The sequence below is a fragment of the Anguilla anguilla genome, chromosome 18, assembly GCF_013347855.1.
Source record: "Anguilla anguilla isolate fAngAng1 chromosome 18, fAngAng1.pri, whole genome shotgun sequence".
Taxonomy (NCBI): Eukaryota; Metazoa; Chordata; class Actinopteri; order Anguilliformes; family Anguillidae; genus Anguilla; species Anguilla anguilla.
Window position 1 is genome coordinate 28,931,125 of NC_049218.1, and position 23,245 is coordinate 28,954,369.

General features: G+C 44.1%; 1 protein-coding gene and 1 long non-coding RNA gene across 6 annotated transcripts in view; one reads left to right on the top strand and one right to left on the bottom strand.

The window, feature by feature from the left end:
• cnnm2a (cyclin and CBS domain divalent metal cation transport mediator 2a) overlaps positions 1–23,245 on the top strand; it is a 28,380-nt gene that overhangs the window by 2,895 nt on the left and 2,240 nt on the right. The window contains exons 2-7 of one of the 5 annotated variants that reach the window (XM_035401215.1): positions 14,768–14,911; positions 15,587–15,724; positions 16,786–16,955; positions 17,827–17,920; positions 21,654–21,716; positions 22,878–23,028. In XM_035401215.1, coding sequence (XP_035257106.1) covers positions 14,768–14,911; positions 15,587–15,724; positions 16,786–16,955; positions 17,827–17,920; positions 21,654–21,716; positions 22,878–23,028 — 760 coding nt within the window. Of the gene's footprint in view, positions 1–12,699; positions 12,941–14,767; positions 14,912–15,586; positions 15,725–16,785; positions 16,956–17,826; positions 17,921–21,653; positions 21,717–22,877; positions 23,057–23,245 lie in introns of those variants that run through there. The other 4 variants (XM_035401213.1, XM_035401214.1, XR_004763424.1 and 1 more) reach the window with 4 other exon arrangements.
• On the bottom strand, positions 7,406–9,048 carry LOC118218513. Its single transcript, XR_004763426.1, has 2 exons — positions 8,238–9,048; positions 7,406–7,598 (listed from the first exon to the last, which is right to left on the bottom strand). It is a non-coding gene; the product is annotated as an uncharacterized LOC118218513 (long non-coding RNA).

Below are 23,245 nucleotides of genomic sequence, written 5' to 3' on the forward strand. Positions count from 1 at the left end.
TTTGGAGAAGGAATAGCAGCTCATATATAATTACAACAAAAATTACAATAGTACTCGATGATGATATGACAAAGCAACCCCAGTCTCTGAAGAGAATGATTCACACTCATTAATGTTAAATTTCACTGAAGTGATAGAACTTTGAAAATAGTGATTTCAGAGGACTGGGACAAGATGCATGTGTTTGCAATTCTGAGCTGAATGTCCAAGCACTAGGTGTAGGAGTATACTATATTATAACTAAAATAGTATAATAACATAGACAGGTGTAGTACAGGAAAGAGAAGTGAGTCTATGATTAATTAGATGAAAGAAGTATAAATAACTTGAGCAATAATCTTAGTGGGCTAGTTTTCCAAGAGCAGGTGCCTGTAGGAGTAACAGGGACACTTAACACACAGAGAGACTGTGTCCCACTGTTCATCTGAGCCAGTTTTGCTTCACAAGGACCATGTTGGTCTGGAAAAATCTTGTATGATTTAACTTTCAGTAATCACAGGGAATTCACTAAGGCCATTCACTGCTTTTCTGCTGAATGTTGGCATGATGATGGATTAGTCAAATTTGAAAGTCTTAACTTTCACTTGGGTTCACCATTCAGTGATGCATGTTCATATCTGCTGCTAAACTCGCACTTTGAGTGTCCTTTAGTTACATCACATTCCACGATGGCAGTGGATTGTCTTCCATGACAGAGAGTATGCTCTGGTAACCAATACAATGTTTTGCCTTTTTTTATTGTTCACTTTTTAAGTACAAACAATTCCCATTTCCACAATTCAACACAGCCCCTACCACTTGAAAACAAGCAGGCTCTCCCTTTTTGAGTGAAAAATAGTGTGAATCAAAAGGGAAAAGGAGGTATTTATGTTTCCTAGCACATCTCTAAATTAGAAATCATTCTGTTTTTTAATTTTCCTTTTATAGTTGTACGCTTCACTAAGTTCAGTCTGCGGTGGTGCTGAAAATGATTGCGTGTCCCTGGCTAGGATTCTGTGCTTGGGTGTGTGGTAACACCCTCACATTTGAGCCTGGGTCCTGCACCAACCAGGTGCTTGCATTCTAATGTATCCAATGCCAGAAAACATCATATTCAACTTAGGGACAGGTGTCAGATGGGTAAGGGCTGAGCATCATAAAGTTATGTCAAAGAAAAGTCAGACTCAGAGGTCTGTGATCAAATAACTATATTTCACTTGACTTACATGATTTGGTCTGATTGATTTATGCATAAAAGCAATACTGGGGCTAATTAATTTGTTTCCACAACCACCTGGATGTCAAAAAGGCTCAGTTCAATGTCAGCACTTATTCACACCTTGTTTCTGTTCCTTTGAAGACATTGATTGTAGTGTGAAATTTGTGTGAGACATTGAGCAGGGTTTTGAATAGCAATTCCGTTTTGTTTTGTTAAATTTCAAGAGATATATGCTTTTATTCAGAGCAACTTTGACAGATTACATTTTTTTACACATATAGCCTAATATTCATACAGCTGAATATTTATTAAATCAGTTGCAGCTTAAGCATCTTCCTGAAGGGCATAGCAACTGCATCCCTGTTGGGGATTCAGACCCATAACTCTTTATTTACATGCCCAGGTCCCTAACCAGGATACTACACTACTTGTTCGCCCCCTGGTTCCTTGGGGATGTTGTCCAACCAGACCTGTCTGGTCTGTTGTCCCATGTTCTTCATATTCTTGCCCCTCTTCTGTCTGCTTTAGTCTGGTGAAGGTCACTGAGAAGGTCACTGAGAGGGCCGCTTTTAGCCTAATAAAGTTGATCTTTTTTCAGAGTGTCGCATCTCCTCTAATATTCTGCTGTATTTCAAACCAAATAAATAGGCCTCTATTTCTTTTGCATCAGCGCAATTGGGGAATTACTCCAATTAAACCACGTCAGATAAATGCAAAATCACATACATTCCCTGTGCTCTGTAATTATTCTATATAAACAGTGCATATTGAACAGGTCTTTCACTTGGATGAAATGTGTCAGTTTGTAACTAGAGCTGTAGTTTAGTAAAAGGTTATTCTTGCGCTTGCTGGTTGCTAGCCTGGCAGTGACTGTGGTACAGTGTGCCAGTTTGGAATGAGAGCTGTAATTTAGTAAAAGGTTGTTCTTGCGCTTGCTGGTTGCTAGCCTGGCAGTGACTATGGTACAGTGTGTGTACAGTGTTCTCGGCTGGGCTCCAAATGGCAGCCTGCCATCAGAAATGAGCTGCAGTAATGTGATTAGAGGGGGCCAAATATTCATATTCCTCACACACACCCCCCCCCCCCCCCTTACACAGCGCATAGTCAGTCTCCCCCCTACTCGCAGCACATAGTCAAAGACTCACGGCACATGTTCAAAGACTTTCTCTTTTAAGTCACTGTTAATTAATTTGAACGTTCCTGTTGAGTTTGTTGAGCTCAGAGAGCGAGCGAGAGAGAGAGACAGAGAGAGAGAGGGCGCGAGAGAAAGCAAAAAGTAATTTGCTGCCGCACAGAACCCTGGGAAAGTTTGATTTAATTTGCTTGGCTTTTTTTGATTTTTCCTCTTTCATGTTTAAGCTGAAAGTGTTCCTCAGATGTTCTCTCTCTGATTCTCTGATTCTGATGTTTTCCTTGTTGCCTAATTAAGTTCTAACCAGTGAAATAGTAATGACTGTTTGCGTTTTATTTGTGTGTTTGTTCGTTTGTTTGTATGTTTGTTTGTTTATTTATGTGTATGTTTGTTGGTGAGTGGATGTGCATGTGTTTGTTATGCATGACCTGCTTGCGCATGGACCTGTGTGTGTGTCTGTGCTTGTTGGTGTCTGCGTGTACATGTACAGGTATAAGGAAAGGATGGGGTACATAGAGTATTTTGTGTGTTTTACATTCTTGCTGTCTGTTATGCACCTTTTTTCTCAAATAAAAATGTTTAATTAAAAAAAAAAAACTTTAAAAAAGTGTCTAATCCAGCAGGTTCTCATTCATCTTGTGTACCGTGGCCCAGAATTGAGTCCTGGGTTTACCTGTGACTTCTGTGGCCTGTAGTGAGGATCGTGACCCATAACTGGTCTATGCATTACCAGGGGTAGGTTTTAGCAGGCAGAGAATCCTGCACAAAGCTGCCCCCTCTGGCTGATCTGACACCTTCCTTCCTCCTACAGTAGGTGAGTGGGGGGTGTTGGTGCTATTCTGTGGTGTGAATGGTCGCGTAGCTTTGCTGGTTGGCTACAGAGTGAAAAGGGGTGGGCTGCTACCTGTTCTGCAGCCTGTGCAAGCACATCTTCCTCGATTGTTTCCAACTTGGATTTCCCAGCGATGGGATGGATTTCCAAGCTACTGAGCTTGCTCACAGACGAGATTCTGCTCATTGAGAAAATAAGAAAATATGAAAAATTACGGCAAGGTGAACTGCATCATGGTTCTAGACATTGCAAACTGACATGTTATGCACAGTTTATAAAAAGCCCTCTAATTGTTCCAAGTCTGAAATGGAAGCACCTGGCTGATATTTTTGGAGAAGCTTGTTACCACATGTTTGTGATTGTGTTTGCTTTACTCATTCATTTCCAATATGTTTGGGAAATGATTGGAAATTATTAAATAGATCGAGGTTTTTCCTGCGTGCCATGGGCTATGCGTGGCAAATTGTAGTCACTCACTCACTCACTCACTCACTCACAGACAAACTGTGAGGGAGGTTTGGTGGGACGCATGCGCAGGTGGAGCTTCGTTTAGTAGGACGCATGCGCAGGTGGTACAACACAACATTTTTAAGCACAGCTTTATCGCCTAACGTTACTTTAGCTAACCCTAACATGTTCACGTTTCGCCTACTTTAGCTAACCTGGTTAGCGCGTACGGATCGCCTACTTTAGTTAAACTAGTTAAAGCGTATGGATGCTATCCTGCACGCATGAGTAGGAGCTAAGGACACACAGCTACAACCACCGATACAGATGTATGGACACACGGAGGACAACAACTAATGTTACAGAGGTGAGGACATGCCATAACTAGCTAGCTATATAGTACAGAGGGCAAAACGGAGCTTTAGAATGTCGCCAGCAGTGCATGCACGTGAGCTCGACAACACATTTCTCATAGAAAAGGTAGTTTGTAGCCTTTTTTTTAGTTCATTACAATGGTGGTACAAGTGACAAGAAGTAAGTGGTAGTGTGCTGTTAGCCTTTATTGATCACCGTACAAGGTTCATGTAAAGTAGCTAGCACAATCTGACAGTACTAACCCATAAAAATGTACTTTTAATGGTACTTGCTCAATCGAACGGTAAATGTGAAAAACAATCGATTACAGTCAGCGGCACCGAAATTTTCTTTCACACCCTCAATAAACGGCAAAAGTCCCAGTAGAAGATTGAATTAAATCTTTTAACATTATATATTTTCTGAAACGTTATCGATTCCGCTTGGCCACCGTGAATGAAACTAGGCGATCTGAGCGTATAGTTTCAACATGTAAATTACGTCAAAAAGATTCAGCCTTGTTGTTTGTTACCTAAACCTCACAGCACAGTCATTGCCGTCATCATGATTATAGCGTGAAGTGTCTATTTTCAACCAACTGCCATATATGAGTGCGTAAAATCAACCAAGAAATAGCCTATAGTTTTCCAAGTTGTGCCGTGGGTCTGGACGGTTTCGTGCTTGAATTGGGTTAATCAGGCTATGACTGGTCTTCAGTCGGCATGAGCTGCTTTTAGCTATTCATGTGCCTTGTGTTGAATAATCACTCTGCATCCTCAAAAGCTTCGGTAAGTAGGTGTTCAAAGTATTGACCTCACATTGTTATGGTGCTATGGTGTTTACTTTTTTACCTTATTTGGGACTTGGGGGGCGTGCATCCAATCTCCACTGAAGGACAGAGACTTGTGCGGTCATGCTAGCCAATCAGAGTGCCTGTTTGCTTGTATTCACCCGGCTGTGATCTTGCACCTCGTGAATTCATTGGACAGTGGGCCGGGGTCGTGACCCTTCGTTTGAGGAAGTGAAATGCTCTTTAATCTCTCTCCCTTCCTCTCAGCGTAGGTGTCAGAACTCTGGCCCCGGGGCCCTCAGCCCGTGGGGCTGGGGGTGAGCTGGGGGTGAGCTAGCCGCCCCCCCCCCCCCCCGTATTTAGTGATTTAAGCTGGGTCTGTTGTGAGCCTCGTACCCCAGGTAAGAGTGGGAAGGAATGTGGTGGAATCAGACAATAGATTCAGCCATTTAAAAGCCATTTTCTTTTTTTTCCTTCTTGTTTCATCTCCGTCTCTCACAAGCGCTGTCTTTCACAGTTGCACTAGGGCCTTTGTGCCTGGGTGTACTAGCCTGTGGAGGCTGACACTGAAGACGTGAATGTTTCAGCACAAAAGGTTCCTTTAAATGAAAAGTACATTCAGTGTATTATGACCTGGTCTAGGGTCAGACCGTAACAGGATGAATGATAAGGGAAATGAGTGGGGAATGGGTGGGGAAACGTACTGCAAACCGACCAGCAACTCCAGTCCCTATCTGCCAATCCAAATCTAACTGAAAACTGGCTAGTGTCCGACCAGCAACTCCAGTCCCTATCTGCCAATCCAAATCTAACTGAAAACTGGCTAGTGTTCGAACGGTACTGGGCATGGGGCGGCTTTGAATGCTGAACTTCGGACAATTAGTCCGTCTGAAACCAAAAGTCCCAATAGCATATCCCCAACAGAGAGTTAAATCTCCACCCAGAGTAGTAAAAATAACAAAGCAAAATAACAAAAGTTGTGTCTCGACGGAAGGATTTGTAGTCCGGCTGGGAACACACTAACTAACCGGAGCACTATACGGTGAGCAGAGGGCAAGAATCAGAGTTGAAGGGAACGAGTCAGTGGTCACACACAAGATCAAATCAGCAAACAAACTAGAAGGGCTTGATGAGGATCGGAATTATAATAAAAAAGTCAAATATCCAAGGTCAAGCCAAGCAATTTCTGTCCACAACACACCAAGCACGAGTTTGAAGAGCTAATCTCCACTGGTTAGTGGAAAACAGCGCCTTTTTCAAACAGAGTTATTTGTTATGCTAATGACCAATCAGGTGATGAACCGGAAGAACGAAACACATGCAACAAATGAAAAATGTAAACCAACTTAGGACAGGGGTCATAATGTGTAGAAACAGAATCGCATGCAATGGTCATTGGGGAACAATGTGTGAAACATGGTTGTTTGATCTGAATTGATGCCATGTAGGCTAAGGATAGGCTAAGGCTCAGAATGGAACTTGCTCTGAAGTCTTTCGCAAGTATGTGTGTGTAGGTCTCACCAGAAAATTATGTGAACTTTAAGTTCTGTTTTGAAATCAGAAAGCACCATATTTTTTATTTATTTTTTTTTTGGAAATTTACCATTTACAACATAAACCTTTCCTGTCCTGAACAAAACAAACCTATTTTATGAATAACCTAATAATAACTAATAATTTTTTAAATAAAAATTCAGTTTCAGAAAATTATTTTTATATCCTCATAATGGACTTGTTATATTATATATATAATTCATTTTGTGTATAATATAGTCTTAATTTCACCCACGCTGTTCAGAATGATGTAATATGAACTCCCCATCAAAACTTTGCTTTGTAAATGGCCTACACTGGTCAAACTCTGTTACAACAGGAAATGGACAATTGATAAGTGTGAATAAAATTATTCAAACCCTGCCTAAATTACATTCTGCCTCCGTTTCCCACCTCACATTAAATATGTATGCATCCTTCCTAATTTCCCATGAGGATTAGGCTTTAAGTGATCAAAAGACACTAGAAGCATTCGTCCTCTGGTGCCATCTGGGACCTGTTCCGAAACATCGCTCCCCATTTCAGCTTCACATTTTTAATCTGGCCTGTCTGCAACAGTTACTCTGGAAGATAAAAATACAGTAATATGAAAATCAGGCCGTGTAAAAGGAGTATTTTTATGATGTTGAGATGTTATGTTTACCACAACATCCTCTGGCATTGCCAATCTGTTGTTTTGTAAGCTTGCTTTCAAATGGTTCTAGTTGGGAAAGGAGCTCATATAAAGTCTTACTTTCTACTTGTAATTTTTACATTGATTTCTAGAGGTCGATTTAGGGAAAGGGAACCCGTATTTAACCTGGAATTGATGTCGGTGTGTGCTTGAGCAGAAATACACTCTGGTTTGGACTGGTAGTGTCCTCACACCAGCATAAGATATATGTGTAACAGTGTACTGCAGGTGCTACTGCAGGTTTGAATCCTGTGGTGGATAAAGTGCATGTGAGCACACCTTTGAGTCTCTCTGAACTCTGTTAGAGTCTATTAAGCTCAGAGGGAAATAACAAGGGAGTTGCCCAGTACTGTAATTAGCAGTTTCACCATTTTGAAATGATTTTTATAGCTAGTGCTGCTGAAAAGAAATATGAGTGTGAGATGTTATTCTCAGGCTGTGTTTATTTTTAGGTTGAACAGCGGTTTATGGAAGAAACCTGTGTTGTGCCGACCTCCAGCGTTTTGTTGTGACGGACTGGCTGTGTATCAGTCAGACTGGCTGCCCTGATGCGCGGTGCTGTTTCCCCAGCTCTCCTCTGTTATGTCTTCAGCTGAAAATGGCAGCTGCTTGGACTCACTGCCCAGAGTAACAACAAACGCTCACACTGAGGGGGATTTTACTGCATCACAAACGCTCACACTGAGGGGGATTTTAATGCATCACAAATGCTCACACTAACAGGGATTTTACTGCATCACAAACGCTCACACTAACAGGGATTTTACTGCATCACAAACGCTCACACTAACAGGGATTTTACTGCATCACAAACGCTCACACTAACAGGGATTTTACTGCATCACAAATGCTCACACTGAGGGGGATTTTACTGCATCACAAATGCTCACACTGAGGGGGATTTTACTGCATCACAAACTCTCACACTGAGGGGGATTTTACTGCATCACAAACGCTTTAGTAATGGCTTTGCATGACGTGTTGAAAAGGGAAGTTCGCATAGAAAATAGGAAAATTAAAACTAGCAATCTAGGCTATTGCCTGTTAAGTGTATAATTGTATGCAATTAATAAATAGAGAAAATTTATGAGATGGAAATAAGCAGCTTAAAGTGCTTCACTGTGGAAAAAGAAGTACAATGCTTGAAGAGTAAAAAAATCCGTCCATTTTAGAAACAGTTCTTTATAAATACAAAATCTAATCGGTGAATAAAACTATTAAGAGCTGACTATAAGTCTATAATGGACTGGTCCTTACTTAAATGGGAGTGTGACCAAACCCAGCAGTAGTGTCATTTTTTATTCTTTCTTCTCCATGCATGTATCTCAATGGGATGAACACATGAAATAAACAGCTTGCAATATGTTCTTCTATGTGATTGAAAAAGAAGACATAAGATAGGATATTTTAACATAAGAGTGATTTACCCCAGGGGTGTGAATATAAGGAGGGGGGGTTATTTGCTAAGCTACTTTATCTCTGGATTGCCAGCACCTTCTGTGAGCTTGCTGCTGAACAGAACATTTGGTTCTCACAAGTGTGACCTTAGCACACATGTTTTTCCAATGAATATGGTACAACTGACGTAAACAGTGTTAACTGGCAGGCTAAGCAATGCTAACTGGCAGGCGAAATAATGCTAACTGGCAGGCTAAACAATGCTAACTGGCAGGCTAAACAATGCTAACCGACAGGCTAAACAATGCTAACTGGCAGGCTAAACAATGCTAACTGGCAAGCTAAACAATGCTAACTGGCAAGCTAAACAATGCTAACTGACAGGCTAAACAATGCTAACTGACAGGCTAAACAATACTAACTGGCAGACTAAACAATGCTAACTGGCAGGCTATCCTTACCGACGCTTTCCTGGTAAAGGCTGCCTTGTAAATGGGGTTAACGAGTTATGTCTTATGTCATGTTATCTCCTCTGCAAATGGTGGTCACATGCACATCCAAACCAGGCACAACCAACTGATAAGGAAATTAAGTAAAGAAAAAAGGATAACTTGCTCTCCCAACGACTCACACTGGCGATGTATTGGACCACAGAGAGATAACAGATTAACGGTAATTGTGGCTTGAAACGCTGTTCATGTCACATGCAGTCTGAAGACTTAGGGTACTGCAGGTTGGATATGACAGAAACTTTTTGGAACCATCCAGTAGGTATGTAGCACTCGAGTAGGAAGAGAAATGCTGTTCCCTGCCATGGTGTTTGTAGCGTAGGATTGTCACTTTTAATGATCTGTTTGCTCCCCTCGTGTCTTTATAGCAATCCCATTAGCAGCACATTCTGCTAAAAGCATGGCAGCGCTCCTTTTGCATCGGTCATGCATAGATACTGCTTTAAGGTGGGAAGGAGACAGCAGAAAGTACTAACTGTCTGATAGCACACTCTGTCTGGAGTCTTGATGTGGCTGTCAGTGTGATTACCAAGTTATGGAATTTTATGTTAAACCATTTTGGATTCATAAGCATTTCTGTCAGAAGCCATGTCCACTGCATGTCAACGATGATGATGATGATGATTATTATTATTATTATTATTATTATTATCATTATTAGATGCTTGGCCTACATATTTGGCACCCAACAGACCTCCCAAGATATTAATGTGTAATCTTTTAGGGTTTTAAAAGTTTCAGAAGTTTGCATTCTTGGCCCAGTGCAGTCGTATTAATGTGATGCCCCTAAGAAGTCCTGCCATAGTTGCTGGGGTTGTGCAACACCCCGATTAAGCGTTTGTAGAGCTCCTTTCTAAATCCCAGTGTTAAGATTCTGTTTAATTTGCTCTTGTGATCCTCCTTCGCCACCTCGCTCCTTCCGTTGCCACCATTTCACGAGGCCAAGAGTTGAAACCCTTCAAGTGGCCTAAGCTCCGCCCCGCTCTCTTAAGCCCTTTGGCTCAGGAAAGCACAGCTTTCATCCAAGTGGCCAGAATGCAGGATTTGTGTAGCGCAGTTGCAGTCTCACACGGATGCCAAGGATGTAGTGAACCGGACCCAGACCAGTCAAGCAGACAGCTTTCATGTGTACACGTTACTGTTGAGTTTATAAAATAGAAAACAAGCATCCTATGTGGGGTATTTTTTTCTGTTCGCAAACTGAAAAAAAAAAGATCTAAATTATTACACTTTAAAAAGTTGAACAAGAATTGAATGTAGTGGACCTGTTGATTAGTTCTTATAATGAAATATGAACAACAGCTGCCGGTTAGCCTACCTCAAGCTTGTAGGCTAATTTCTTCAGATGTTCAGATGTTCTGATGCTGTTATGATAGGCCTTATCCCCTGGATAGTGCTAGTTTTAATGTGATTTGCTCTTGCATGTTTCAGCATAGAGGACTGAATCTGAATTATCTGAATGGAGAGCATTCATGCAAATGTGAACATTTATACTGAGGACATGCTATCCGTGTTAGCCTGCAGCCAGGCGTCTGAGCTGCCCCTGTGCCTGCATGGTCTGTTGCCTTGTGCGTTTTCACTGTAAATCTGGGGCTAGTATTCCAGCTGGTTAACGTTTGCTGGCTGCTGAGTTTGGAGATTGCTGACTTGCACTTGTTTTCAGGCTAGCTAATACGGCTCTTTTTGTGAATGGACGAGAGGCCTTGACCCACAGTAGACTGGGTAGGATTTCTCTGTGTCTCAGAGAATGCACTAAACAGTGTGAAGAGGACTTCATATTTGGCACGACATCTAAATTTATCGTTCTTAGCAAGCAGGTGTAGTTTTCAAGGACATGGACTATGTAAAGTACTACTGTACTTAAAATAGTGAATTATCTGAGAGGCAGAGAAGGGGAGTCTAAACATTGATGATACGTGTGTTTGGGGGTGACTGCAGGGCGTGGTTTCACTGTGCTGTATGTGCCCTCCCGTGTTTTTCACAATGAGAAGCAGTGTTCGAGTTTAAAGTGATTCAAACAGCTGCAGACAGCTACAGAAGTAGGGCTTCATGGTGGTGATGCAGTTAAGGAACTCAAGCAGAACAACATAGTTTTCTTTGTGTGTTTTGCTGCATGATCCCTCAGTTATACTAAATGAACTGACGCTGTACTGCAGAGTAGTGCAGTAAGAGGTGACATCTATTGACATCTATTCTTATGAGAGTACGGGGTGTTGAATGCAATTATCACATCATATCATGCAATTATTTTGCTATGAACTTTTCCCATATAAATAGCTAAATATTTAAATTTTTGTGTTGTATACAGTTAGGAAATGTCTGAAAGTGGTGTACGAAAAATGTAGCAAAATTTCATTTTTTTATTAAATGTTTCAAACATTTAGTGAATGTTTAAGAAAAAGATATCTAGCGTTCATACATTTATGCAAATATTTATTTTATTTCCAAAATGTCTTATTTCTTGAATGTACAAAAATGTATCTACATTTATGAAACATTAAGTAAGATTTGTACATTTATGTAAATAATTAACATTGTATTATGTAAATTTACAAATATTTTACATGTTTAGTAAATATTTGAGTCATTGTACGTATAAAATATTTAGTTCACCCAAAAATAAAATAAAGCTTTATTTCCACTTACTTGTAATAACTGTCCACCCAGATAGTTTCACTGAGATTTGACGAGTTTTCCAGATATCTGCTGCAGCTCACCCTGATGCACCGGGCATCAATGGCGCCTCAGCTAAAGCTCGCCAGCACTCTGGGGCACAGTGTCAACATCGTTAAAACACCAGTGTTGTCACTGCGACCCAGAATCCGGTGGTGCTTCAGCTGAGTCTTTGCACAGACATACACAGTTTCGCATACTTTGGTCGAAAGAAGTTTTCGATGAAACCACGATGCACAACAGGGTTTGTGGATGTTTGTGAGTAACTGGGACATTATATTTGGAAAGAGATGTTGCTTTTGAGTTTTTAGAATGTAAATATTTGGCGCTTTGAGTACCACAAACTTTGGCACCCTTGAGCTCTGTTGTATCAAGTGAGCTGCAGCGGATGTTTTGAGAACTTGCCAAATCTCAACAAATTTGTGTGGATGCATAGATGGCACTCTGGGTAAGTGGAAATATAGCTTTATATTATTTTTGGGTGAATTGCCCCTTTAATAAATGTCTTATACATTATGCAAATATCTGACAAAAATGCAATAAGTGTACTCCACGCAGAGAACAGACAATAATATTTTTATTACTGAAAACATTCTACCTTTTTTTTTAGGCGATCCCAAGCTCACCCTAATTTTTTCCTCACCATCTAAGCATCTTTCTGGATCTGGATTCAAAATTCATAATAATGTGTCATTTTCATGTTGTTCCTGACCAAAATGTGTTTTGTGTGTTTTGATCATTGGTCACTGCTGCACAAAATGAAATGACCCTGAATGAGACCAGTGCACTCTCTCTCTTGCCTGAATGTTTATATATATATAAAGTATATATCTTATTACACTTTAATGGGGGGGGGGGGGGTCAAATCCTGCTTGGGCCCCTGAAAGGATATGCCTGGCACAGATAGTATCCATGTGATGAGAGAACTGGCATTTAACCTTCAGAGTTAGTACAGCTCAGGCCTTTTGTCTTTTGACAAAAAGTCTTGCTCCAAAGCTTTCCTCTGAACTGTGCTTTTCACGTATCTTACACAGGGTCATGTGATTCGGTTTCTTTTCAATGATGAAATTCCTGTTCCAGAAAAAAAAACGGTGTAAAAGGTGAACTGCTCAAATACTTTCCCCTTAAATCAATTACAGATACAAAGAGGCTCGTTTCCTTACCTGTCCCAGTTGACACTCTCACAAAGGGGGTACCTTTGACCGAGTTTCGGCACGCAGCCGTGTTCCCTGGGCCAAGTGGACGCGTGGGTGATGTGTGATGGGTCACAGAGGGAGTGAGAACCTTGGCTTGGAACAGTTGAATGATGTTTTACCTCCACCTGCCTTTCAAAATGGCCTTTCTGCCTTTAAAGGGACCAGGCAGGTGGGTTATGGTTAGGTGAGCTGTACTCCTCGTGTCTTAGCCACAAATAACCAAAAACACTGTTTAATTCTATACAGGAATTTCATATCAGTTGGTTCAGTAAAAATTATATGATTAAATACCCATAGGTATCTTTGCTTAAGTTATCCACTGTTAAAACATTACAGAGAATTGCGGTTAGACAGACAATAAAGGGCATCCTGTTGTCATTCACTATGGAAAACTGCTGCACATTACTGTCATATGTACAAGGGAAGTAAAGACAACTCAAATAAAATGCAGTTGATTTAAATAATGATAAATGCATTCATCCATTATCTAACCCACTTACTTACCACTTACCATTCACTCACTCAATCATACCTGTGGGCAATTTAGAGTCTCCAGTTTGTCTGACCTGCATGTCGTTGGGCTGTGGTAGGAAGCCCACGCGGACACAAGGAGAACATGCAAACAGAGCATGCAAACTCCACACAGAAAGGGCTTTCTTGCTGTGAGATGACAGTGATATCCCCTGCACCACCAGGCCACCCATGATGGCATAAATTCATCACCAAATGAAATAAAAATGGTGCAATCATCACTGTCAAATTAAATAAATGATTTTCCTTTTATCTAATCACCTTCAAATTCAATTAAAGTGCATTTAATTCCACGCCTTTATTAAACTGAGGTGAGTTTCTGTTTGAGCCAGACATGCACAATGTGTCAATCAAACCCCACCACCCATCGACATAGACCAAAGTTTTCTAGCCAGTAAAGTCACCCAACTGGACTAAGCACTTAATTTCAGGTCTAATATTAGTCCTCACATTGGGAAAATGCTTTTAAATGATCACAAGTTGAGAATGGTAAAGGAAGGTGTGCAGAATTTTGGCTGACAGGCTGATCGGACTGATTTTGGCGCTGCGTTGAGAGAAAGTGACGAAGCACTGTTTGCCTCCCCATCCCATAAACCCCTTGTTTGTTTACTTTCTTTCTTGTCCTCATCAAGATATCCACTCTCTAAACTGAGTGTCAAAGGCTGACACCAGTGGTTAACCATGAAGCATTTCTCCTGGAAGCATTCCAGACCTGGAACAATTAAATTGATGGGTGTTTTGCTAAAACTACGTGAGACTTTCTACAACTGTGTTGGTGCAATCTGTTGGTTGGGAAAGAAGATCTTCCCCGTTGGTTTCCAGCTAGTGCAGAGATTCTTGTTATTCTAGGAATTCTGTTTGTAAACATGCGCTATCAGGGAATAGGGGAGGATGGGAAACAAAGGCACAAACCCAGCGAATCCACATTCCTGCTAACAATGGTGCGGCATGCAAAGACAACCCCCCCCTCCCCCCCCCCCCCCCCCCCCCCCCCCCCCGCCGGACGCCCTGTGATAAAGCCTCTTTATTGCATTTCAAAACCTAAATCACTATTTTTATAATTGGTGAATAACTGATTTTGTACTTCACTGAGGCTATATTACTTCAGTCTACACCATTCATTTTTACTACAAAACATCATTTTTTGCTATTTATGTGTGGCACTTTGATTATGACTTCTAATTTCATAACTACTGGGTTAAAAAAGCCTCATAGGACAATCTTAGTACCCTGCCATTGTACCACATTTATAAAAATGTAAAAAAAAAAAAAAAAAGGCCATAGTTGAATGTTTTCTAATAGTAGGGTCACTCCAGGAAAGGTTATCAAATTTCATGCTGAAACAATTTAATTTTGGGGTTTTCGCCGCTGTTAAAAACAGGCTACGGTCATTTTGACCCTGAGGAGAACAGGTTAATGACATGGGCGGATCCTGAAATTTTTCCGCTGACCAGCTTCTCTCACCTGTGTGTGCTATCAGGTAAATCCCACCTGGCCATCGTCCAGAGGGTGAACAACGAGGGGGAGGGCGACCCGTTCTACGAGGTCCTGGGCATCGTCACCCTGGAGGACATCATCGAGGAGATCATCAAGTCCGAGATCCTGGATGAGACCGACTTGTACAGTAGGTGCCCTACATCGACAATCACATTTTCTGCACAGTACATGCACATACTTCAGTCCGTTTGTATCAAGGGTAACCCTGAGGCGAGGAGGATGGGTTTCCCTCTTGAGCCTGGTTCCTTCCAAGGTTCCTTCCCATCTACCACAGGGAGTTTTTCCCTGCCACTGTTGCTTTAGGCTTGCTCCTGTGGGGGTTCAGGCCAGGGTTGACTGTGAAGCATATTGTGACAATTGCGGTGAATTACGCTATATAAATTTGATTGATTGATTTATTGATTAACAGCAATGTACTGGGATGGAATTTAAGTGAAAATACCCTAGCTTGCTGATATCAGGATTTTATCTTGATTGGACTGAAATGTAATTTCTGAGCCATTTCTGTGGTACGCACACATGCACTCACTCACTCACACACACTCACTCACTCATTCACACACTCACACACTCACTCACTCATTCACTCACTCACTCACTCACATACTCACTCAGTCACTCACTCACTCACACACACACACACACACTCACTCACTCACTCACTCACTCACTCACTCACTCACTCACTCACTCACTCACACACACACACACTCACTCACTCACTCACTCAGACAGCCAACCTAATTCTTCAAAAATAAGGAATCTCCAGTTCTCTAATATTTCCATTCTCTGATTCTTGCAGCTGACAACAAGTCTAAGAAGAAGATTGTCCATCGGGAGAGGAAGCAGGACTTCTCAGCCTTCAAGCCCACAGACAGCGAGATGAAAGTCAAAGTATCACCTCAGCTTCTGCTGGCTGCCCTGCGTTTCCTAGCAACAGGCAAGTGCCACATGATAAACTCTGACATGGCTGTGGAGGGGGTGCTAGGTGAACTCTGACCTGGCTGTGGAGGGGGGGGAGGTGCTAGGTGAACTCTGACATGGCTGTGGTGGGGGGGAGGTGCTAGGTGAACTCTGACATGGCTGTGGTGGGGGGGAGGTGCTAGGTGAACTCTGACATGGCTGTGGAGGGGGGGGGAGGTGCTAGGTGAACTCTGACATGGCTGTGGAGGGGGTGCTAGGTGAACTCTGACCTGGCTGTGGAGGGGGGGGGGAGGTGCTAGGTGAACTCTGACATGGCTGTGGTGGGGGGGGAGGTGCTAGGTGAACTCTGACATGGCTGTGGAGGGGGTGCTAGGTGAACTCTGACCTGGCTGTGGAGGGGGGGGGAGGTGCTAGGTGAACTCTGACATGGCTGTGGAGGGGGGGGGGAGGTGCTAGGTGAACTCTGACATGGCTGTGGAGGGGGGGGGAGGTGCTAGGTGAACTCTGACATGGCTGTGGAGGGGGGGGAGGTGCTAGGTGAACTCTGACATGGCTGTGGAGGGGGGGGAGGTGCTAGGTGAACTCTGACATGGCTGTGGAGGGGGGGGGGGTGCTAGGTGAACTCTGACATGGCTGTGGAGGGGGGGGGAGGTGCTAGGTGAACTCTGACATGGCTGTGGAGGGGGGGGGAGGTGCTAGGTGAACTCTGACCTGGCTGTGGGGGGGGTGCTAGGTGAACTCTGACATGGCTGTGGAGGGGGGGGGAGGTGCTAGCTGAACTCTGACCTGGCTGTGGGGGAGGTGCTAGCTGAACTCTGACCTGGCTGTGGGGGGGGTGCTAGGTGAATTCTGACATGGCTGTGGAGGGGGGGGGAGGTGCTAGGTGAACTCTGACATGGCTGTGGAGGGGGGGGGGAGGTGCTAGGTGAACTCTGACATGGCTGTGGAGGGGGGGGGAGGTGCTAGGTGAACTCTGACATGGCTGTGGAGGGGGGGGGGAGGTGCTAGTTGAACTCTGACCTGGCTGTGGAGGGGGTGCTAGGTGAACTCTGGGGTGACGCCTGGTCTCTCTTGCAGAAGTGGAGCCCTTTGGCCCCTGTCACATGTCAGAGAGGATCCTGCTGCGCCTCCTCAAGCACCCCAATGTCATCCAGGAGCTGAAGTACGACGACAAGAACAAGAAGGTTCCAGAACACTACCTCTTCCACCGCAATAGGCCGGTGGACTACTTCATCCTGCTGCTGCAGGTGAGGGCGGGGCCGGGCCGTGGGCGGAGTTCTGCTGCTCTAGGTGAGGGCGGGGCCGGGCCTGTGGGCGGAGTTCTGCAGCTGCAGGTGAGGGCGGGGCCGGGGCTGTGGGCGGAGTTCGGAGTTCTCTCCATTTTAGCGCTAATGACAGCCCCCAGGACAGCCCCCATCTACTTGCAGGACATGACTCGATTCTATGTGCCTGCTCGACCACTCCGCTCTGCGGCAGCAGGGCGCCTTGTAACCCCTTCCACCCGCCCAAAGGGATCACAGAGCTTCTCCACTCTAGCTCCCCAGTGGTGGAACGAACTCCCCGTCCCTCTCCGAACCTCCCCCTCACTACCCATCTTCCGCCGTGGCCTGAAGACTCATCTCTTCAGACTATACCTAGACTAACCACCACCACGCTGCATATTTCACTCTAAATCCCCCGCCCCCCCCCTTTTTCATGACACTTGTTACATGTTGCCCCATCCCAGCACTTTTTGGTAATTTGTATTTGTCCTAATACTGTAGCTTATTCTTCTGCCTAGCTGGCTTTGCAGAGGTTAGGTCTGAATAGTGTTCACTGTGTGAACTAAACTGTGTTCTTGGCTAGAAATAGCTGTACAAAATAAGTATTGTACCTTACTGAACCTGTGTTTAGCAGTTGTCTATGACCATGAAATGCACTTTTTGTACGTCGCTTTGGATAAAAGCGTCTGCCAAATAAATGTAATGTAATGTAATGTAATGATGAGCTATGGTTCACCTGCAGGGGGGGACAGAGCGCCCCTGCGGTCCCTGACGCTGGGTCACCGGCTCGTCTCCAGGACCGCGGGGTCCAGTTAGGTCCCGCTCTGACCCTTCTCTCTCATCCCTCCATGCACAGGGGAAGGTGGAGGTGGAGGCAGGAAAGGAGGGGATGAAGTATGAAGCTGGACCTTTTTCCTATTATGGAATGATGGCTCTGATGGCCTCTCCGGGTAAGACTGCTGCTCTCTGTAGGGTCAGGGTTTAGTCTGCTGCTCTCTGTAGAGTCAGGGTTTAGTATGCTGCTCTCTGTAGGGTCAGGGTTTAGTCTGCTGCTCTCTGTAGGGTCGGAGTTTAGTCTGCTGCTCCCTGTGGGGTCAGGGTTTAGTCTGCTGCTCTCTGTAGGGTCAGGGTTTAGTCTGCTGCTCCCTGTAGGGTCAGGGTTTAGTCTGCTGCTCTCTGTAGGGTCAGGGTTTAGTCCGCTGCTCCCTGTAGGGTCAGGGTTTAGTCTGCTGCTCCCTGTAGAGTCAGGGTTTAGTCTGCTGCTCCCTGTAGGGTCAGGGTTTAGTCTGCTGCTCTCTGTAGGGTCAGGGTTTAGTCCGCTGCTCCCTGTAGGGTCAGGGTTTAGTCTGCTGCTCCCTGTAGAGTCAGGGTTTAGTCTGCTGCTCTCTATAGGGTTTAGTCTGCTGCTCTCTGTAGGGTTTAGTCTGTAGGGTTTAGTCTGATGCTCTCTGTAGGGTTAGGGTTTAGTCTGCTGCTCTCTGTAGGGTTTAGTCTGTAGGGTTTAGTCTGATGCTCTCTGTAGAGTCAGGGTTTAGTCTGCTGCTCTCTGTAGGGTTAGGGTTTAGTCTGCTGCTCTCTGTAGGGTCAGGGTTTAGCCTGCTGCTCTCTGTAGGGTTTAGTCTGTAGGGTTTAGCCTGCTGCTCTCTGTAGGGTCAGGATTTAGTCTTCTGCTGTCTGTAGAGTCAGGGTTTAATATGCTGCTCTATGTAGAGTCAGGGTTTAGCCTGCTGCTGGCCGTAGAGTCAGGGTTTAGTCTGCTGCTCTCTGTAGGGTCTTGGTTTAGTCTACTGCTATCTGTAGGTTCAGGGTTTAGTCTGCTGCTCTCTGTAGGGTCAGGGTTTAGTCTGCTGCTCCCTTACGGGTTTCGTCTGCTGCTCTCTGTAGGGTCAGGGTTTAGTCTGCTGCTCTCTATAGGGTTTAGTCTGCTGCTCTCTGTAGGGTTTAGTCTGTAGGGTTTAGTCTGCTGCTCTCTGTAGGGTTTAGTCTGTAGGGTTTAGTCTGGTGCTCTCTGTAGAGTCAGGGTTTAGTCTGCTGCTCTCTGTAGGGTTAGGGTTTAGTCTGCTGCTCTCTGTAGGGTCAGGGTTTAGCCTGCTGCTCTCTGTAGGGTTTAGTCTGTAGGGTTTAGTCTGGTGCTCTCTGTAGAGTCAGGGTTTAGTCTGCTGCTCTCTGTAGGGTTAGGGTTTAGTCTGCTGCTCTCTGTAGGGTCAGGGTTTAGCCTGCTGCTGGCCGTAGAGTCAGGGTTTAGTCTGCTGCTCTCTGTAGGGTCTTGGTTTAGTCTACTGCTATCTGTAGGTTCAGGGTTTAGTCTGCTGCTCTCTGTAGGGTCAGGGTATAGTCTGCTGCTCCCTTACGGGTTTCGTCTGCTGCTCTCTGTAGGGTCAGGGTTTAGTCTGCTGCTCTCTATAGGGTTTAGTCTGCTGCTCTCTGTAGGGTTTAGTCTGTAGGGTTTAGTCTGCTGCTCTCTGTAGGGTTTAGTCTGTAGGGTTTAGTCTGGTGCTCTCTGTAGAGTCAGGGTTTAGTCTGCTGCTCTCTGTAGGGTTAGGGTTTAGTCTGCTGCTCTCTGTAGGGTCAGGGTTTAGCCTGCTGCTCTCTGTAGGGTTTAGTCTGTAGGGTTTAGTCTGGTGCTCTCTGTAGAGTCAGGGTTTAGTCTGCTGCTCTCTGTAGGGTTAGGGTTTAGTCTGCTGCTCTCTGTAGGGTCAGGGTTTAGCCTGCTGCTCTCTGTAGGGTTTAGTCTGTAGGGTTTAGCCTGCTGCTCTCTGTAGGGTCAGGATTTAGTCTTCTGCTGTCTGTAGAGTCAGGGTTTAATATGCTGCTCTATGTAGAGTCAGGGTTTAGCCTGCTGCTGGCCGTAGAGTCAGGGTTTAGTCTGCTGCTCTCTGTAGGGTCTTGGTTTAGTCTACTGCTATCTGTAGGTTCAGGGTTTAGTCTGCTGCTCTCTGTAGGGTCAGGGTTTAGTCTGCTGCTCCCTTACGGGTTTCGTCTGCTGCTCTCTGTAGGGTCAGGGTTTAGTCTGCTGCTCTCTATAGGGTTTAGTCTGCTGCTCTCTGTAGGGTTTAGTCTGTAGGGTTTAGTCTGCTGCTCTCTGTAGGGTTTAGTCTGTAGGGTTTAGTCTGGTGCTCTCTGTAGAGTCAGGGTTTAGTCTGCTGCTCTCTGTAGGGTTAGGGTTTAGTCTGCTGCTCTCTGTAGGGTCAGGGTTTAGCCTGCTGCTCTCTGTAGGGTTTAGTCTGTTGGGTTTAGCCTGCTGCTCTCTGTAGGGTCAGGATTTAGTCTGCTGCTGTCTGTAGGGTCAGGGTTTAGTATGCTGCTCTCTGTAGAGTCAGGGTTTAGCCTGCTGCTGGCCGTAGAGTCAGGGTTTAGTCTGCTGCTCTCTGTAGGGTCTTGGTTTAGTCTACTGCTCTCTGTAGGTTCAGGGTTTAGTCTGCTGCTCTCTGTAAGGTCAGGGGTTAATCTGTTTCTTTCTGTAGGGTTTAGTCTGCTGCTCTCTGTAGGATCAGGGTTAGTCTACTGCTCTCTGTAAGGTCAGGGGTTAATCTGTTTCTTTCTGTAGGGTTTAGTCTGCTGCTCTCTGTAGGGTTTAGGGTTCAGTCTGCTGCTCTCTGTAGGGTTAGGGTTTAGTCAGTTTCTTTCTGTAGGGTTTAGTCTTCTGCTCTCTATAGGGTTTAGGGTTTTGTCTGCTGCTCTCTGTAGGTTTAGTAGTTAGTTTGTTGCTTTTTGTAGGGTTTACTCTGCTGTTCTCTGTAGGGTCAGGGTTTAGTCAGTGAGGGTTGGCCTTAGGGCAATTCTGCATGTCCTCTGAAGTGGGCCAGCTGTTATGGAGAAGGAGCAGGCCTGTACTGAATACTTTATAAATATGGGGACCTTTAAGAACATATTATTAAATTAATTCACCGCAATGTGTAAATAAATACTATAGTAGTATCTGGGTGGCAAATTTGTATATTTGTACATATATTTTGAAGTGTTGCAATATTTTGTTATATTTTATTCAATTATATTGCAGTATATTGCATTTATATTCCATGCACCATCTGTCGTATGAAGAAATAGCAAAGTAAATAAGATTAGATTGTACTTTATTGATCGCAGAGGAAATTTATGACAGACTGCGTATTAACATTTTATTTGTGAATACAGTTCAAATATATTTAATTTATTCTTAATTTATTCAAGATATATTTCAAATGATGAATTTTTCATTTCATACTTTGAACAGTTGAACTTAATATTTATGGATGTTGGAGTTTATAGAAATTAGGCCATTTATTTCCTGTGATATCATCTGTGAATATAATAATATGACTGGCACAGCTACGCCTTTCTCTGGACCCACCTGATTCCTACTGCAGCCATTTTATTTATTTGATTGTTTTTGCAGTTTTGATATTGGGCAGCATGCTTATAGGGCAGATCCAGAGTGGAGTTATCTGAGGCCAATCAGCCTGCGGAGCTTCAGATATTCAAATTTCATCCTGCGTGACACGTAGTTCACTGTTAGCACTTATACTGCATATCACTTATGGTCGTCACTAAAATGTGATTACTGAAACAGGGTGGAGCAGTTAAACTGTGGAACTGCTCATTATTAATGAGAAGGAAGCTTGTGGTTTCCCTCTTGGTGATAGGTCCTCCTTTTATTCTCTCCCTCTCTCCATCTGTCCATCCTCTCCTCTTCTCCGCTCCCAGTTCCTCTCTCCCTTTCTCGTACGTTTGCTGTCAGTAGGGCGGAGTCGCTTGCGGGATCGCCAGGTATAATCATCCGCCTGTCTGTCCGTCTGTCTGTCCGTCCACTTTCCCGCACTCCATACTGCAGCAGCATTGCTCTTAAACTGGGCTGCCTTTCATAAAATAACTGTTTTTATTTATGCCCTTCTTATCAAATAGTTTTTCTGCAAAGCAGTGCTAACACTCAACAGTAAGCCATCATACATTAGTTAATCGCACGCATTTCACCGTGCCCGCCGATAAGTTTTTCATTTTCTACAGACCGAAAACTCGGGGCTGCCGGTAGATTGCGACAGTGCTGTAAAAAATCCCTTCCTTTGAGAAAACCCCGACCTCCAGTCCTCCCGCAGGCCCAGCTCGATAGTAAATAAGATCGGGAGTTAGCTGCCGGGTGGATCGGTGCCATATCATACGTTACATGAATACCTTCGCCCCGCCCACATCGGTTGTATTAGCAGCCACGGCTTCTAGAATTTTACAAGAACCAAATGACACGGTCCTGCTCTGGCCCCTCTGGCACCTAAAGGGGTTGCACTAATCACGCTGGGTCCGCATACCAGCGCGGGGTGTACTGGGGCGCGCTGCTTTATGCAGATATCCACACTGGGATTATATACATTCCAGCTAAATCGCTGCATTAATGCCGACCTTGGGAACCCTTTGAACGTTTTCTTTAAGTAGTGGAAAACATAATCTCGCTTTAATTAAAAAGAAGTTTTCTCTTTGGACACGTTGCTTTTATCATTCATCCTCCTCAGTTTCATTATTCAGAAACGATTCGGCCTCGTTTCGGGCGACTGATTACAATTGCTAATAGTCGCACAGCTTCTCACTGCTGTGGAAGACCAGGACACAAGTTTATCTATGTGCTGTTGGCGCCACCGTGTGATCAACAGTCGGTCTGCAATTTTTCATGTGTTCACTGTGGTTATTCCTGTTTTGCAGTATTGCGCATTTTGTCATATTAATTGTACAGGCATTAAAAAAAAAAACTTTGGGCAAATATCACCAAACTCATTCCTCATTTAACTTGGAATTTTATTAATTGCTTCGGAAATATTACTCGAGTTATTTATTAGGCCTATATTTTAATTTGGTAAATGATTATTCGCAGGAGTTACATGAAATGATGTATGGGTGCCGTGACGGTGAAGTTGTGTTATGTGCTATTTTGTTGGCGGGCAGAGAATAAATCTCCGCCGCGGTCGTTCGGGTTGAACCACTCGGACTCCCTGAGCCGCGGCGACCGGATGGACGCCATCACGCCCACACTGGGGAGCAGCAACAACCAGCTGAACGCCTTCCTGCAGATCTACGTCCCCGACTACTCCGTCAGGTGCGCCAGCGACCTGCTCTACATCAAGGTGAGAGAAGGGAAGGGTGTCACGGTGACATTTTTATTCGACAGAAACAGAAATACAGCATTCAGATTATATGAGCTCATGTTTATTTAACTTTTATTTACCTGAGAGCTTCCATGAGCATATAATGCTCACCGGACCACTAAACCAAAATAAAAGGTTTATATGCGCATATCCTAGCCTACTTGTAAA